The sequence below is a fragment of the Odontesthes bonariensis genome, chromosome 7 (assembly GCF_027942865.1).
Source record: "Odontesthes bonariensis isolate fOdoBon6 chromosome 7, fOdoBon6.hap1, whole genome shotgun sequence".
NCBI lineage: Eukaryota > Metazoa > Chordata > Actinopteri > Atheriniformes > Atherinopsidae > Odontesthes > Odontesthes bonariensis.
The window spans coordinates 15,289,796-15,305,665 of record NC_134512.1 but is presented as its reverse complement, the minus strand read 5'-3'; the positions used below and the strand labels follow the sequence as shown (position 1 = coordinate 15,305,665).

The window sequence follows — 15,870 nt, the reverse complement described above, 5'->3', positions numbered from 1 at the left end:
GAGCAGCCAGACGCCTCTCGAATATCTTCGGAACAGCTCCAAATTACCAACAATAAGCAGGGGTGAGTAGAACATGTTATAATGTGAAATCAAGGGCCCAATGTCAAAAAAACGGTCTTGTCCTTTAAGTAGTTCATATGACAAAAACCCACCACGTGATCCATGCACAAGGATCTGTTTAAGTAATTCATGCAGGACTATTTCTATTTCTATCGAGTTCACAATTTTTCAGGCTCCTCTGTAACTTTATGATGCATATAAGAAATAGCTTTAATCTAAATTATTCATACCTTTTGGGGCTATAATGAGGTATTTCTACTAAAGGTTTACTTGTAGAATCAATGTGCACTCGAGCTCTGGTGGTGGGTCAACAACACAGAACATTTCTTTCTACATAGTTATTCAACTATCCAAATTTAGTTTGAATTTTCCTTGTTTTCATTTGAGTTTATTTTGCCAAGTTGAGCCTTTTTAAGTTCACACTGTGAGTAATACTTCTACACACATAATCTGTTTACTTGTACATTAAGGGAACCTCCACTCCTTCGTTTTAAATACGCGCTACTGCCAGAAAACGTCCGTCATACGAAATATTACCTTCTATTTCTAAACGTGTCTAAATGAGAAAAATAGGAACAGGGGGAAAAAAATAACTCCTAAAACGCCCCAATTTTATACGATCCCAATTTAATGAGTGATACAGAAACAATAACATTTTTAATCCATTTTACAAAAAAAAAAAAAAAAAAAAAAGCAACACCGGGCATAACACCAAAAGCATGGCAACTATGAAAACAGCCTAAACTCGTTCTCACAGTTCAGAACACCGGAGAGCAAACATCATCATCATCTTTATGTGATAACAGTCTTTGAGTGCCATTTGTTACCATAAGGCCAAATCTCAAATGACACAATTCCCCATACAGAGTCCTACTTTTAGTCTGAGACCCACATACTGTGGGCAAAAAGTAGAGCAAAATCCAGATGAAGACGGCGTGATTTGAGAGAAGACCACGAGGGCGGAGCACTCATTTTTTCTTCTTCTCATCTTTTTTGGCGCCGTCCGCTTTCTCCTTTTCCTTGTCGTCTTTTTTCTCTTTGTCTTCCTTCTTCTCTTTCTTGCCCTCCTCCTTTTCCTGTCCCTCCTTCTTTTCCGCATCTCGGTTGGATATCTTGTTGTTGATCAGGTTGTGCAGAGCCACCACAGAGCGTATCAACGAGGCCAGGTAGACCACCAGCATCTGGTCGTTGGTCTTCAGGTAAAAGGCTTTTGTGAACTCCTGCAACAAAACCCGTCAAATTCGTTAACGCGGAAAAGTCAAGCTGACACGAGGGCAGGCATCGTACTAACATGATGGGAAATTAATCAGAATCTGACGGTAAATTCATAGATGGAGAATCCATGTTATCAGCTAGATGTTTAAAATACTTGATGTTTGGTATTGAAAGAGAACACAAAAAAACGAGGTCAGTGGGAGAATATTATCCTACTTGTGCTATTTATTAATACCATCAAGCACGTTTAGCACAGGGGTGGGAGCACTGTAGAGGTGGAGTGTTTCATCAGGAAATGAATATTTTTAGATGAATCACAAAGTTTAATTTGTTTGACACCAGCTGTACAGCTTTAATCCTCAGTTCAGACTCCTGTGGATTAAAGGTGGCACTGCTCACCCAGAGGTGGAAGCTATGTTCTTTGTCTTACTCTCCACACTTCTCTAGTTCAGTACATTACATCACAAATGGTGCTGCATCTCAAAATAACCAATATGATTAATTACAGTGTGTCCTTGTGTCAGCTTTAGTTTCTTCTTGGTGGTGCAAACAGCAAGGAAACTATAAGCAAACAGACTTTCAACACAAACATCTTACCAGTAGGTTCACATCTGGCAGCAGGTTGAAGACATCCTGCAGCTGGTAGATGATCTGGTGGTTGATGGGAAGCTTGCCTGCAGCCACTCTCTCTAGGTAAGAGCGGATGTCCAACAGCTTTGAGTTGAGACCCTTTAGGCCATGGACCTGGTTAGTGATGCGTTGCGACAGAGTGCCCACTGTGGTATCCTTGATGTCTCTGTAGTCAGGATACAGCAAACGAAAAGTCCATGAGCGGGTAAATATTTCTGTGTCGCTCAAGCTGACGCAAAGCGGTCTAATGTGGATCATCTCCGCTTGTTTAGCGTTTGCATTTGATTCTTTATAACAAAGCACAATGCTATTCAATCTCTGTACTGCAGTCACAATTATTATTTACACTCTCCATGATGTGATTAAGAGTGTGTGTGAATCAAAGGTTTGTTTAGTACCTCAGCAGGTGCTCCACTCCCACTTCCTCCGCTTCTTCAGCTCCAATCTCACTGGTGACGTGTTCAAACGTCTTGGACGTTGGAGTGCCATCCTGGGAATAAGAAAATACCCATATACACAGAAATCAAACCTCTGATCTGAACTGAAATTTATTTTCCTCTCTGGTGCAGTCGATTTTTTGCTTACGTCGTGTATTTCCTCCACAGAGATGTATGCTTCTGTAGGCAGACCAAGGTCTTTAGGCTTCACATCTATAATGACTAACACCTGGTAAGATAAAACCAGTAGATGTGGGAGTTATTCATCATCCAACTGAACATCATCAGGGTAAAGTAATGTCCAAACACATGCACAATGAGAAAAAGAAAAGGTAAAAGAACCTGCATACCGAGTTGGTACAGTAGCGCTTGATGAGCTCATTGATGGCAATGTCGTTCTTATGTAATTTAGGCCCTGTATGATACCAGCCGACTATTCTTTCTCTGGCTGGAAACCAGATGAATTCACAGATCAGAATCCATGGCGAGACATCGACATAAAACAAACAGATTTTGCAGACACACCCACTGCCTTACCATTTACTTTCTTGAACATGCCATACATATTCTCCAAGTAGTCGTGATCCAGGAACCACACAGAATCGTCCCTGTCATCCTCGTCAAATGGCACTGAAAATAAACGACAACACTGAGTGTTGCACTAGAATCCAGCTCCAAAACAAAGGCAAACAGCAAAACCAAAGGTGGAGGCCAAAAAAGTTGGACCCTATATCAGAGTAAAAGCTGACCTATGGGGACACAGATCATGACTCTCTGTGGGAGTCTTTTCAAAAGAAAAACGTGTTAAAAAAAGAAAACCACTACCTCCTATAACTTGGTCTCAGTTTGGGTTGAAGACTTCAAATTTATAACGCAGAGTGTGAACTACTAATGACTACGGGTTAATGTTTGAGAGTCTGTGATTAAATCTGATTTAAAACTATTAAATTATTAAATTTTCTATTATTTAGATCATTCTAATTCCCTCAACCAATACCTTGGTTGAGCTGCTCTAAATCTGTTACAGATGGTTTAAAATGCAGCTGCCAGGCTGGCAGGAATTAGGCACTGCATTATCTTGCCTCAATTACCCTTCTGAACTCCTTTTCCTTATCAAACTTCCTACAGCTTTAAGCAGCTTCTAAAAATCTTTAGAGCCAACATTTTTAAAAGACTTCCATAACGGTCGTTAGTTTGACCCGTGTTTTAGGTTTTAATCTATTGTAGTTTTACAGGTTTCAACTGGATGTATGTTTTTCTCAAAAATGGAGACCACTGGGCACAAAAATCAAACTATGTGTGACGACTTCACAAGCACGAGTTCTAACAGCAATCTTTTGGCAGCGCTTATTGGTCAGCTACAAAGTAAGACACGTTAGCTTAACTCGTGCTAATACTGTGATCAGACTGACAAACTCAGCTTACACATTTAGCATACTTTAGGAGTATATAGATCAATACTTACCGTGCTAAATGATTTATGAAAGCATCACCTAAATGTAACAAATAGCATAGCAAGATATAAATAGACCACAAAGTTCTTCAGCCAGCAGCTTTTAAGCAGCCTTTCTCTGCTCTGAGATATGTCCTGAGAAGGCAGTAAGTGATCCTACTGGGATATTTGTCACTGTGGATCTGCAACCATACTCATCAAAAGGAAATAATAGATTTAGGCATATGATCAAGTGCTGCAATGTGCTTGCCTAGTTCAACTGACCGCACGTAGCAGTTGAGTGTAACTGCACTGGCAGTTGCCACGTCAACTGATGGAGGAACGGCAGTACCCTGAAAATACAGAACAGCCGACAGCTTTAAGGTTTGTTCACATTACAGGATTTTAAGCTCGATTTTCCCATTGCAGAGAAATGTTGGATGTTGTTGACAAATGGTCCAGGTCAGAGGCAAATCAGGTGTTTGATCAGCGGAAGTTTCAACAGAACGTGATTTGTGAGGCTCGCCAATATGTCACAGACCCTAGTAAACATCTTTCCAGACAACAAGGGTTAATCTGGCCTCCCCCACAGTGTGCATCTATTGTTCAGAGGTGTGCAGAGCAGAGAGAATGATGCTCACACACCTTTTCCTAACAGTGAAATAGGTGAGTTTTTAGTTCAACAGGAATGAAAAAATGAGCCCAATATCAATGTAGCTGCTGAATACTTTGAATTTCCCTCTGGATTAATAAAGTATCCATCTATCTATCTATCTATCTATCTATCTATCTATCTATCCTGCTTGATATTTTGGAGCTGTGGAGTTAGGTGTCAGTATGGAGCTGAAGCCCATCAGAACATAAGAGACAGTATGAAATATATAAAACAGGTTTCTAGGACTGCCTTCTTTCACCTTCGTAATATTGTTAAAATCAGGAACATCTTGTCTCAGAGTGATGCAGAAAAACTAATTCATGCATTTGTTACTTCAAGATTGGACTACTGTAATTCTTTATTATTGGGCTGTCCCACATATTCTCTGAAAAGCCTTCAGTTGATCCAAAATGCTGCAGCCAGAGTTTTGACGAGAACTAACAGCAGAGATCATATTTCTCCAGTTTTAGCTTCTCTTCATTGGCTCCCTGTTAAATTCAGAATAGAATTTAAGATTCTTCTCCTCACATATAAAGCTCTTAATGACCGAGCTCCATCATATCTTAAAGATCTCATTGTAAGATATTTTCCTAACAGAGCACTTCGTTCCCAAACTGCAGGTTTACTTGAGGTTCCCAGAGTTTCTAAAAGTAGAATGGGAGGCAGAGCCTTCAGTTATCAGGCCCCTCAATTGTGGAATAAGCTGCCAGTAAATGTCCGGGAAGCAGACACCCTTTCCACTTTTAAGACCAGGCTTAAAACTTTCCTTTTTGATAAAGCTTATAGTTAGGGATGGCTCAGGTGATCCTGAAACATCCCATAGTTAAGCTGCTATAGGCCTAGACTGCTGGGGGGCCTCATCTGACACACCTTTCCTCACTTTACTCTCTTTATGTATATGTGATATTATTGTGGTCATTAACTCGTGTTTCCCTGTTCCAACAGATATCCTTTGAATGGTGTTACAGTGCCGCCGTCGCGGTGGCCCCCTGCCCCCCCCCCCCCCTTTTTCTGTCTTCTCAAACCCCAGCTGGTCGAGGCGGATGGCCACCCTTCCTGAGTCTGGTTCTGCCAGAGGTTTCTTCCTGTTAAAAGGGAGTCGTTTCTCTCCACAGTCGCCTCAGGCACGCGGCTCAGGCCGGGAGATTGGACCGAAAAACAAAAAGTTTTCAGTGCAATCTGTTGGTTTTCTTAGCTAGGAAATTGTTTTTGAATTGGCTCTATATGAACGAATTGGATTATTTTATGAATTATGATTATTATTAATTAATTGAATTCCAATTGGCTTGAATTGGACTTACTATCTAAGTGCCTTGAGATGACATTTGTTGTATTTGGCGCTATATAAATAAAAATGAATTGAATTGAATTATGAGGGAAAGCAGAAAAACCTGCATATTTCAATGTTTGCGTTCAGCAGAAGGTTTATCATCTATGGGCAGAAACTTGCTTGTCCACTATGCCTCTACCTCCCAGAGGACAGACAACATGATGGGATGGCGTTACACTGTATCTGCAATTACAGACTGGTGTGTGTACACCCAGACAGGGCCAATTTATCTCTATTACTAGCTACCTTACAGCCTCAGACATGCAACTGATCAAGTCAAATTTGACCCACCCATTTTTGTTACCACAACTGCAGCATCCTCACTGAGAAAATAACGTGTACACACCCAGGTCTTATGTTCACACTGATGCTGAACTAGCTAAAGTAGATAAAAACCTGCGTCTACTGCAAAGTTACTGAATGCAGACTAAACACTTTCCCATAGCAAGGGTTATACAACCATAGAGGAGCACATATTCTTCTTTTTAATTTCTCATTCATTTTTAGAGCAAATCATCATAGATCTATCAAACGTCCATTGTGAAGACCCAAAGCAGGCATACGACTCATGTTCCTTTCAACCTCTGCTGAAAAAAATGTTCCAGTGTGCGACTGTGATGCTGATCAGTTGTGCACGGAGAATCCAGTAGGTCGTGAATAGTCCAGATCACAAGATAAGCACGTCAAGTTGTTTGCACGATGTAACAATTCAATGATACTTAAAATCATGTCATTTGTACTTGGCCAGGGTGAAGAATTTCTTAAAAATTCAAATTTTCAAATTGACATAAGGCAGAATTTCTGTAACTTATATTAGAAATTGCGTGTCCCCCTACAACCACAGTACTTGCCGGGATCTTTTTCTGAAATCTTTTTTTTATTTACACAAAATTTATTTAATTAGAACTTCCTACATGTTTTAAAAAGTGCTAAATACCTAAAACTTAACTTATAATTTTACTTCAGAGGAATTAACCCAGGCCTTAAAAAGTTCGTAGAATTCAGGGGGCTACAAATCAGCAGATTACCACCACTAATACTTCAGTATTTCTATCTATATGTTTATTTCAAAACCGTTTCTGTCACGTCTCTTACATGCTTTCTAACACTTACCTGCAAAACTATTGGAGACGTCAAGAACCTTTTTGTGCCATGATCCCAGTAGGACACCAACCACACGTTTCTGATTTCCAACTTTTCCTATCCTGTAGATCAGATGAAGCCGTTAGTATGTTTTATCAGGATTAAACGCCTTTTTCATAAACATAGCTGTAAACAAAGCTACCGGTAATGAACTGCTTTTCGCCGCTAATAACATCACTGTAGGCCCGTGTTACAAAACGCGTAAGTGAGTATATTTACAAGTTAGTGCTACTGATTAGTAATACAATTAAAGTTTTGTAAGTTTGTTGGCTAACATTTCCACAGAGCTAATTAGCCATGTCATGTCTGCATTCATTCTCAACGGGGCTCTGACTCAGCAGCGCTAACGTTAGCCTAGCCTAGCAAAAGCGCTACGCTACTGGGTGGTTTACCTTCCAAAACTTGCAACAAACTAAACATAAACCCTCCGTTTACTGACCTGTTAAAATGATCAACCACACTGAGCAATACAAGTGGGTGAACAACCACGTTTTCTACCGCTAACTCTGGCATTTTTGCGAAGAGGACAATCAGCACGCCACTTCTACACAATGAACACTACGTTTCCTTTCCGGCTACGTCTGACGTCGCTTCCGTTTCCCTAGGCAACAAGGGAACGCTGTGAAAAGAGTCAAACGTTGCTGTGGACAGCTGCTCACGGACAAAATGGTAGGAGTAGACCTTGTTAGTTAAATCGATCCACTTTGTAACAACCTATCTTGTAAGTTAAAATTAGATTTAAGTGTATTATGGGTGCCAATGCCGAAGGCATTAGACACATATCTTACTCTGTTGCCAGACTCTTATTATTCTTCCGTTTAAGCCTTAAAGTTCGGCGCGCTCTGGCAGCGATGGTCCGACAGACATAAAAAGCACACCGCTGTGTGCTTATCGATTGGGAATGGTGTGCAATGACTTTTGGCTCTCATTAGTCAAAAGGAATGGGAAAACATGGGAAAATTGAGGCCCAAAATTCAATGGGAAAATCGATTGAAAAGCACTTAACGAGCCAAAAATGACAAAAACTGCCCTATTTTGGAGGCCTCATAACTCAGCCATACAACATCACAGACACATCATTCAAAGTTTATATGTGACAGGAGACTCTCAACTTCAACTGAACTAAACGGTTTGTTGATAAGGTGGGCAGTAGATTGGCACCCATCAAAATTTCTTCAGAAATGTTCTAGTTGGCCTTGTATTGTCGAAATTGCATCAGATAGCTGTTAGATGTAGCTAAGTTTTGGCTGCTGGCGGTTTTTTGGTCCAATAGGCTGAAGTTGAAGACACACTGAAGAGGATTGAATCCCACAAAGGTGTGATTGGAACAATAGTTGTGAATGCAGAAGGTAAGTTAAACCAAAAATCTTAGATAACTTAAGATTTTACTGTATTTTACAGTGTGACTGTTATTGTTACTGTTTTGTCTTTTAAGGCATTCCCATCAGAACAACTTTAGATAACTCTACAGCAGTTCAGTATGCAGGACTTCTTCGCCATCTTACAATGATGGCCAGGAGCATGGTCAGAGATATCGACCCTCAGAATGACCTCACCGTCGTCCGCATCCGCTCCAAGAAACATGAGATCATGGTTGCACCAGGTCAGTTTTAATACTGCTGACTTGATGATAAACCATGACGCAAACACTTCATATGATCAACATCTGAACACTTATGACTCTGCTTTTTTCAATGCATTCGTATGGTTCATCTTCTGTTTTTTTTTTTCTCTCTCCGCAGAAAACGACTTTCTGCTGATAGTCATCCAGAACCATGTGAATAACTGCAGGGCGTTCAACTGAGTACTCAGTGTTTGTCACATGGCGGTGCTTTATCAAAGCTTTCGTTGCTCCGTGTGCTGTATAATACCTCTTTTTCTATCTCAACAATGTTGCCATGAAGTACATTGTATGTTTTACCTTGAGTAACATATTTCTTTCCTTTTCCTTTTCGTGCCTGTTGATACTTAATATGGAGAATAAATCTGCATGTCATCAATGCAAGGACGGGTAACAAATTCATTGGGAACCCTTAATAAATGAGAGCATTCTTTGCAGGTTAGCAACATAGTTGAATTGAACTGAATTATACTTTATTGATCCCAAAAGTGCGAATTAGTCTAGAAGATAATCAAATTAATCATCAAATATCATGAATTAGATCTGAGCCAAGCTAGGCCTGAGGTAACCTGAGTTTATGTCAAAAGTGAGAGGTCTCAGGGAGATTAAAAGACGGATCCGACCACAGGAGTTCCCTCACAAAGCTTTACCCAACTTATCAAAGTTGTATTGTCAGAAATGCTTGTAAATCATCAATAATGCTAACATTTTTTAAACTATTTTACATTAGTGATTTGTAATATAAAAGTAATTTAGTCTTTGTAATGCATCATAGTTGATAAGGGTTTGTTTTCTCTTATGTTGCCTGATTATTGCTTTGCTCCTTCAAGCTTTAGTACAATTTATTGCACCTTTTGTACAACATATTCGGTTATTGATTCAGTTTGATGGTATCCCAATCCAGCGCACATTCACACGATATAAGAGGTCTCATAGATGAAGAAAACTCCTGCCCCTCCTGTGACGGTCATGTGTTAATTCCAGCTGGTTCACCTGGGAGATATGTTACTGAGCTATCATTCACTTCACCTGTTCTTTCCAGTTTGCTACATGTCAACTTTTTTTCTGTTTAAAAAAAGATCTACTGAGTACGGCTGTCAAATCTTTTATAGTTTTTCAATATTTTTTCAATAATTACCTGGAGAAGTAGGATGAAGTGAGCCACGGGCGGCCGTGGTTAGAGTGGGTCGTCCAATAACCGGAAGGTTGGCGGTTCGATTCCCACTCTCGCCACTCAAAAAAAGATTGGTGGAACTGATAGCTGGAGGGATGTCAGTCCACCTCCTTGTCACGGCTGAGGTGCCCCCCTTGAGCAAGGCACCGTACCCCCATGCTCCCCGTGCGCTGAATGGCTGCCCACCGCTCCAGGTTGGCATCACTCTCTGAGTGTGTGACCCTGTGCATGTGTGTGTCAACAGGTCCCAACCTGAATGGGTTAAAAGCGGAGGACAAATTTCGTGTGTATGCATGTATGCATGACCAATAAATCGGATCTTAATCTTAATCTTAATAAGAAGGATCAATCTTAAGCAGATAAACTTAACTGCTTTATTTGGGGGCTGAAACATTATCACCCGGACAGGTTTTAACCCAGGTTGCGCTGCCAACCATCAGCCAAGTTTCATCTACAGTGGTTCTTGAAAGTTTGTAAATCTTTCAGAATTTTCAATGTTTATACATATTTATGACCTAAAACTAAAAGAGGTAGATGAAGAGAAACTTTCCAAACAAGACATACATAGTAGTTTATACACTGAGTAAAAAGAAAAGAATTAGGCAAACCATTTTACAAATATTTTAATGTAAATTTCCATTGTAATGTACAGCAATATATGTTAATAAATAGTTCATTGCAAATATACAGCCCAAATAATACATTACATAACTGATTGAAGCAAATATTCAAGATTTCACAGCAAGTCTGTAGAGGTGACAGTCAGGTGAAATTGTTACTGGAGTTTGTGCTTAAAGATTTTATTAGTCAGATGGAAAGAAAGTATGACTGACATTTTATCTGGCTTAAACAAAACTAAGTCTTATGAAAAACAACAATGTAGTTTATTGTCATCCAAAGGGGGAGAGGAGTCATTCTGTTTATTACATACATAAACATTAGAGAATTCATTCAAATTTCCCAAGAAACTTTTTCTTGGTTCCAGTGTTCCTGAAATGGAGTTGAAAAAGAATTTGGCTTAATAGTCACTTAGATATGCTTAAAAGTACTTTAGTGTCACACAAGTGATGCAGAATCAAAAATGACTTTGATGGGCATTTGAAGGACACAGACTCTTGGATAAAACATCTGAACAATGACATAGCTGATATTTGTAGATTTCCATCCCAAGTGCTTCTCTTTCAGCTCCCAAACGTTTTTCACATCACATTTTTCACAATACAACTGTCCTAATGTCCTGTATTTTTTCTAAACATTTTCATTCTGACCAGCAGCAATTCCAAAAGAAAAAAAGCATATGGCTTCCCACACGTCATGGTTAAAGCAGTAAAACATACAAAACTCTTAATCTATCACAAGTGACATTACCACTGAAAAAATGTAACCTAAAAAGAACCATTTACCATTAAATATACTTTAGATGCTTCCTGCACTCTGTAGACACGCTGCTCCGTGTGTCCGATGCAGAACTCAGCGGACACAGCGTTTTATCACAGAGAGGACACGAATCAAGTAATTCCTCAAATTCCATTTCAAGTGCATCCTGTCAAGTTTAAGGCCTGAGGTGTGCTTTGATTCCTTCACTCAAACCTCACTGCACAGCTGGACTTTTCTCACTGCCGTCCAGGGAGGCTCCAGATGTGTGCTAAGTGATACGACTCATTTAGGTGGACTGATGCAGTTTTTGGATAAATTGCTATACTATGAGTTAAATGCTGGACAGTCCTTAAAGCCAACTCAGGTAGTAGGAGTTGTGAGTGCAGTTAAACTGAAGGAGTGTTGTCACAATATATGGTCAGAGACAGACAGCTGAACTCTAAGACTCGCTGGACACCATGGATAATGATCACTGTGGCCAGCATAGCCGGTAATAAAACTGTAGCTGGGAACAATCAGGGAACAAAACTGACTGACCAGAAATGTAACAAGAAAACGGTTGGCTCCTTCAAGTGCTTCAAGTGTGGCGCGTGACCTGGCTCCAGCCAGACTTGTTCTTGTTGCCGGTCCCTCTCTGTGGGGGGGCTTAACCCTCAGAGTCTGAGCTGGAGGTCACCTCTGCATGTGTCCGTTGACTTGGCCCCTGCCCCAGTGAATGTTAGGTAGTGTCAAACACCTCCTGAAGTGCTCCAGCTGGGCCTGCAGTCTTTCCCGCTCCTCCCTCACTTTCTGTCTCTGACTCACCAGCTCCTGATAAATGGAGGATAGATACATTGTTAAAGACCCTCGACCCTATGCACTGAGCTGCATCACTTACACACAAGTGTACACAGGGGAAAAAACAACACTGTTTCTTGAATCTGAGAACCCACAAATGTACAAAGATGCGAGCATGCGGCATCAGTCCTCACCCCCATATTGACAGAAAGCTGCTCTGCAGTTCTGGTCAGATTGTAGTTCTGAGCTTCAAGTCTTTTACACTGGCTGTGAAGAACCTGCCGCTCTATGCTCCATTCTGTGAAAGGAGAAACACAACTTCAGTTATCATGTGCATTTTAAATTTTATTTCACACACCTATGAAGGTATAAAAATACAGAGCTGAGAAGACTGGTTAAGTGGGTGTGGTCAAGGAAGCCCACTGCTTCACTTTGCGTGACTGAAAATGTTCACCTCCTCCTGAGCTAAAATCTTGACGTATCAACCTCTTCACACCACAGAAGCTACAGCTTGCTGCGTATCATACCTGCAGCTTCAGTGAATGACCTAGTCACATTTTTTTTTTATTCCTTTTTAAATTACTCCTTTTAAAATCTTATAACAAAGAGATTGTGTTGTGATTTTAGCCCAGAATCACTACATTATTATGAGGTCATGGACTTCAGATTAAAGCAACACATAGAATTGGATCTGAAATTAGGCTTTTAGGAAATACTAAGACGTGAACAGATGTAACTGCTTACCTATAGACAATTTCTTTTTATGGGATTTGGGGTCCATCAGGAAATTTAACAAATGTCTTGCTTACCAGTAGCAACTGTAGTGTGATGAGGTCAGTTTTTGACCTCATAATCTGAAACAATATTAATTTCGTTATCCTTAAAATATTGCAGCTCCTTTTTGTATTTTTACCTCTGAACGCCCTAATGGGCTGTCATATTTTCACACAGACTGACTCACTGAAATGCAGTGTAATTAATTCCTACATGGTCTCAACAATATAGAAAACAAAGTCAACCTTTTTGAACTCCATGAGAGTACTGGAGCATGAACAAAGGAGGAAATCATTTAATCTTTTGAGGAATTCTGGATCACTTTCCTATAAATGAGAGTTGGCGCATTGGTCGAGGCTGGAGGATAGACTCTCTGCGTGTCTAGTTTCCTTTTATGTCAAAAAACGAATATTGAGCATTATCCAGATTAAAAAATTACTTTATTCAAAGAAACATAATTCAGCTTAGAAAAATCCTCAAAATTTGAGTTAAATTTTCTTAGCCCTCTGAGACTAACTAAAGCTATAAACTGGCTTGATGCTAACTTACCATCCACATACTCCTGGTAGGCCTCAAAAATGGCTTCAATGCCCTGCCACTTCCTTGGAGCTTCTTCCACTTCTTCCTCATCGTCCTCCTGACCTGACTCTTCCTCATCCTCATCAGAGAGGTGTTCCTGTGGTGCTGGGGTATTCCAACTGGCTGCAGGGGAGTGAAAGCGGTGACCATTGATGTGTGCATGCTGAGGGGCATGGTTGAGATTTGACATTTTTAGTTGAGATACGCTGTGAGCCAGCGATCGATCAGACTTTCCGCCAGCCTCAGAAACACTTGAGACTCCTTAGAAAAAAACAGTGAGAGAAGACATAGTCAGTATTTACACCACATCAAAAGAATATGGAATACTCTGTGCACACTAGCAGACTTGTGTTGTGGTGCACATTGGGACCACTAGATGGCACAAAACTGTCATATTACGATTCACACTCAAGCCTGAGGGTGCACGTGTGGGAGTGAGTGGCTAACCTTTATTCTGCAGCGTGTTGTGTGTGGACTGCAGCACAGCCTGGTGGAAGTGCTGAGCAAAGGCCTCAGGTGTGAACCTCTCCCAAGGCCTATTCCGTCCATTCTGCACAGGACTGGGCTCCTTTTTCTGAAGAGGAGCTACAACACCGTTCTGCAGGGTTTGGGGTTTCCTTGTTGACTGTGTCTCAATGGATCCAGGCTTTTCATGATGGGAGGTCAAGGGAGGAGGGATGCGGGCCACCTGGGAGTCTATGGAGGGTTTAACTGTATCATTGTGTTGGTGTTTGGCTTTGTGTAAGTAGGGAGGGGATGGGCTGGGAGACTCTGGGTAGAGATGTCCATTTGACTGAGGAGCTGAGGATGAGTCACCTAAAAAATAAGCACACTTTAATAAAGGGAGAGTCCTGCAACCTTAAACACATGGATGTTGTCATGTTTCGGTGTCTGTGTGTGGCTCACCGGCTGAGGGAGCAGTAGGACTTCTGCACAGTGGTAAAGGATTATATCTGAGCGTGTCTAATGTCACTGTCTTCCTCTGAATGGCCCTCAGCAGCTCCTCTGTTCTCTCCTTATCTACAGAAAAGAAGACAGAATTAGAACAGCCGTCATTTATGTTGAAAAAAAATGGGGACTTTACACCAGGAACTGATAGAAAAATGTCTCTAAATGGATTATCTGAGTCAGAGCAGCAAACTACAGCATGGCCAGAAAAATAATCTAACCAAGTCCTCTCATTAATGGTTTTTAAGCAAAACAGAACAGATCAGTCCACAAAGGATAATCACCCAGACTTTATCTCCAAATGCCATCCAAAAGCCATCTTTTTACATTGCTAGCTCACCAGAAGCTCAACAGAATTGAAAGGTGGTACAAATAAGCAGCTGATTATAAACCAGTAGAGTCCTTCCGTGCTAGTAATACTAAAAATAAAAAAACAAATAAGTGTACACTGTTGTTTTAAAATATATATATATATTTTTTAATCATGTTTTTTTTTCTAAATAACCTGGTGTTATAACAACACAGTTACAGCCGAACCATGAAAAATACTGAGCCTTAAGTTTATTACAGGTTATTCACAAAATCTTTTCAGAAAATTAAGAAAACCAAATGACAGTGTGTTCAATTCAATAATTATCAAAACTCAAGTACACAAAACTGTGCAGGAAGGTTTTTGACTGATCCTGAATTCTCTCTGCGGCATGGCAACAAGCCCAGTCTGAGTCATAATGACGTATCCATCCTAAGTTCTGCAACAGGTGGTGTGGACGCAACAGGATGTGCATGTCTACGTCCCTTGCAAATATTTTTTTAAAGCATCCGCACTTTGCTTTGATTCACTGCAATTTCTGCACACTATTGGATATGAGTATGCTTTAAAGATATTCAATGTAAATATTTTCTAAATGTATAGCTAAATATTTTACAAAGTTGTGCACAATTTCTAGTCACTTGTTCCAAGAATTCACCATACTCTACGTGGATGTGGATCAATATCCACTCTGCTAGTCAAAGCAGAAAATCCTGAAACAACCTCTTCAGATCTCTCTTAACTTTGTTTTCTTCTAACTCCTCCTACTACCTCAGAGCAAACCCAACTCAGAGAGAAAGTAAATGCTGTGTTTTTCCAAGGGGGATCGCCAGAACAACTGCAGGGTAGCACGTAGGATGTGTGTAACTACACAGGTCATTACCTCTCCTCTGCTGTGGGCTGACATGGGTGAGGCTGAACATAAGGAGGAAGTCTTTTTTCTCCTTCAGCTCGGGGGTGCTGTCCATCTGCTCGGCAGAGTACGATGTGGTTAGGGGAGCCATGGGAGTTGAAGGTGAAGAAACCTTTCTCTTGCCCCGCACTGCCGGGGGAGAGACGCTGCGGTCTCTCATCATCCTTCTCCTCTTCCTCCTTTTCTGAGTCAGAAGCTCATCGCGTTGGGCCAGTGTAGTGAGACCACACAATCGCAGAAAATCCACTTTCTTTGGAGAGAGAAAGTGGGCATGAGCACGTCAAAGAGAACATTTCAAACTTCAATCTGGGATGTTAGTCGGCCTGTGTTGACTTACCTCAGAGGATGTATCCAGCTTGAGAGGGGGCTGCTCTGTCACTCTCCTCAGATGAGCTTTAACCTCCTCCTCATCACTCTCATCGTATGACTCATCAAGATCATAGTAATAACCTGGTAAAAGCAGAGGAGGAGAGAAATCATCACTCCTTATTCAAA

The 15,870-nt window shown here is 40.7% G+C and overlaps 3 protein-coding genes across 6 annotated transcripts in view; 1 reads left to right on the top strand and 2 right to left on the bottom strand.

Annotated features, from left to right (window-relative positions):
* Positions 1-667: 667 nt before the first annotated feature.
* psmd7 (proteasome 26S subunit, non-ATPase 7) lies at positions 668-7,499 on the bottom strand. The gene is made up of 8 exons (XM_075469662.1): positions 7,342-7,499; positions 6,873-6,964; positions 2,880-2,972; positions 2,693-2,790; positions 2,491-2,571; positions 2,304-2,395; positions 1,873-2,071; positions 668-1,280 (listed from the first exon to the last, which is right to left on the bottom strand). Exons 1-8 carry the CDS (start codon positions 7,413-7,415, stop codon positions 1,029-1,031), a joined length of 981 nt encoding a protein of 326 aa, XP_075325777.1. The 5' UTR covers positions 7,416-7,499; the 3' UTR covers positions 668-1,028.
* LOC142383869 (dynein light chain roadblock-type 2-like) lies at positions 7,493-9,785 on the top strand. The gene is made up of 4 exons (XM_075469663.1): positions 7,493-7,571; positions 8,176-8,251; positions 8,338-8,505; positions 8,645-9,785. The coding sequence occupies exons 1-4, from the start codon at positions 7,569-7,571 to the stop codon at positions 8,704-8,706; spliced, it is 309 nt and encodes a 102-aa protein (XP_075325778.1). The 5' UTR covers positions 7,493-7,568; the 3' UTR covers positions 8,707-9,785.
* Positions 9,786-10,337: 552 nt separating this feature from the next.
* The window catches only part of LOC142383867 (genetic suppressor element 1-like), a 38,683-nt gene continuing 33,150 nt past the window's right edge, over positions 10,338-15,870 (bottom strand). For all 4 annotated transcript variants that reach the window (XM_075469658.1, XM_075469659.1, XM_075469661.1 and 1 more), the window contains exons 10-16: positions 15,713-15,825; positions 15,346-15,625; positions 14,111-14,224; positions 13,652-14,020; positions 13,175-13,465; positions 12,046-12,149; positions 10,338-11,884 (exon numbers count right to left, since the gene is read on the bottom strand). In XM_075469658.1, the coding sequence (XP_075325773.1) occupies positions 11,747-11,884; positions 12,046-12,149; positions 13,175-13,465; positions 13,652-14,020; positions 14,111-14,224; positions 15,346-15,625; positions 15,713-15,825 (1,409 nt within the window). In that variant the 3' untranslated portion in view covers positions 10,338-11,746. The remainder of the gene's footprint in view (positions 11,885-12,045; positions 12,150-13,174; positions 13,466-13,651; positions 14,021-14,110; positions 14,225-15,345; positions 15,626-15,712; positions 15,826-15,870) is intronic.